Source organism: Sinocyclocheilus grahami, unplaced genomic scaffold (genome assembly GCF_001515645.1).
Source record: "Sinocyclocheilus grahami isolate Dianchi unplaced genomic scaffold, SAMN03320097.WGS_v1.1 scaffold461.1, whole genome shotgun sequence".
Lineage (NCBI taxonomy): Eukaryota > Metazoa > Chordata > Actinopteri > Cypriniformes > Cyprinidae > Sinocyclocheilus > Sinocyclocheilus grahami.
This window is the reverse complement of record NW_015505640.1, coordinates 124,204-125,500: the sequence shown is the minus strand read 5'-3', so window position 1 is coordinate 125,500 and position 1,297 is coordinate 124,204. Positions and strand designations below refer to the sequence as shown.

General features: G+C 39.1%; 1 protein-coding gene across 1 annotated transcript in view; it reads right to left on the bottom strand.

Moving 5' to 3' along the window:
• The window catches only part of LOC107552908 (adenosine kinase-like), a 62,956-nt gene that overhangs the window by 26,249 nt on the left and 35,410 nt on the right, over positions 1-1,297 (bottom strand). Inside the window, exon 3 of the mRNA XM_016234942.1 lies at positions 454-489. Within this exon, the coding sequence (XP_016090428.1) occupies positions 454-489 (36 nt within the window). The remainder of the gene's footprint in view (positions 1-453; positions 490-1,297) is intronic.

Below are 1,297 nucleotides of genomic sequence, written 5' to 3'. Positions count from 1 at the left end.
CCTGCCAGCCCTGCCCATTACACAGACAGAATTGAAAGCAGCCCCTGAGGATTTCTTTTTCTTTTCCCAAGAGCATTCTCAAAATTCAATAAATAACATCTGTAGGCGATGTTGGGTGCAGACCTGGGAGGAATGCGTCATAACAGAAAAGGAGGGGGACGAGAGCGAGAGAGAAAGAGAGAGAGGAGAAGAGAATGTGTAAGAGTAGGGGAGAAAATGTGTTTGTGTGTGTGAGTGTAAGTGTGTGTGTGTGTGAGAAAGAGAGAGTGTGTGTGAGCCGGAGTGCTGGCTGAACAAAGAAACCATGACGACTGCCAGGTTGCTATGGCGACCACTGCAAGGGGGCCAAGAGAGTATAATAGCACATCAATCACTGTCCGAAAAAGAACTTCATTATCAGCTGAAAAATAATCCTTTAGGATCTGTTTAGGGTGTGATCCTCCATCCACTCACCTCAAAGCCTTGCTCTTGTGCAAACGTGGCGGCCTCCTGCAAAACAAAGCACACATGCAGCCTTAATTAATGAGAGCTTAGTGTAGCAATGATATTATTTCATTTAGGATACATTTCAAAGCTCTGTTAGAGTATGTAGCACAGGATATACATTATATAACCTTCAGTTCTTTCTCCAAAACCCATGAAAGAATTGGAAAATTATATTTTCTTGATCTAATAATCATCAAATTTGTAATTTATAAAAGTAAAGAAAATCGGTTAAAGGCATGCTTCTATCAATGCATTGCCACTTTTTTTCACATCTTTAAAAACTATTCATAAGCAAAATTTTTAGCTGCGTCTATGAGGTGCAGATTCACACACAACCATGTGGGGTCGCTCTCATACATTTGGCATGCTTTAAATCGCGAATTATAATATAATGAATTACAATATTTTGACGTGTCACAGTGTCTCCAATGTATGTTTATGGTATGGTAAACTAGTCGCAGCTAATGTCGTTCACACCAAGAACGAGAACAATAACTATATTAGCGACCGCACCAACGGACGATAACGTGCTACAGTTTTAAAGTCAGGTGGATTCTGATTGGCTGTCAATGTTTTTAACCATTCATCAGCTGAAAAAAATGTTCTGAAAGTGATTCCAATGATATCGCTCCTCTTTGACACTACTGTTATAGTTGTGGTGTAGACACAGAAAATTACAATGTTTATTAAAACTTCAAAATTACTGTCCTTGGAGTCAACTGACTTTGCCTCTAGATTGTGTGTAAATTCGCAATGATGCTACCAGTTAAAAAGACTATGTTACATAAAATATCACAACATGACCTGAAAC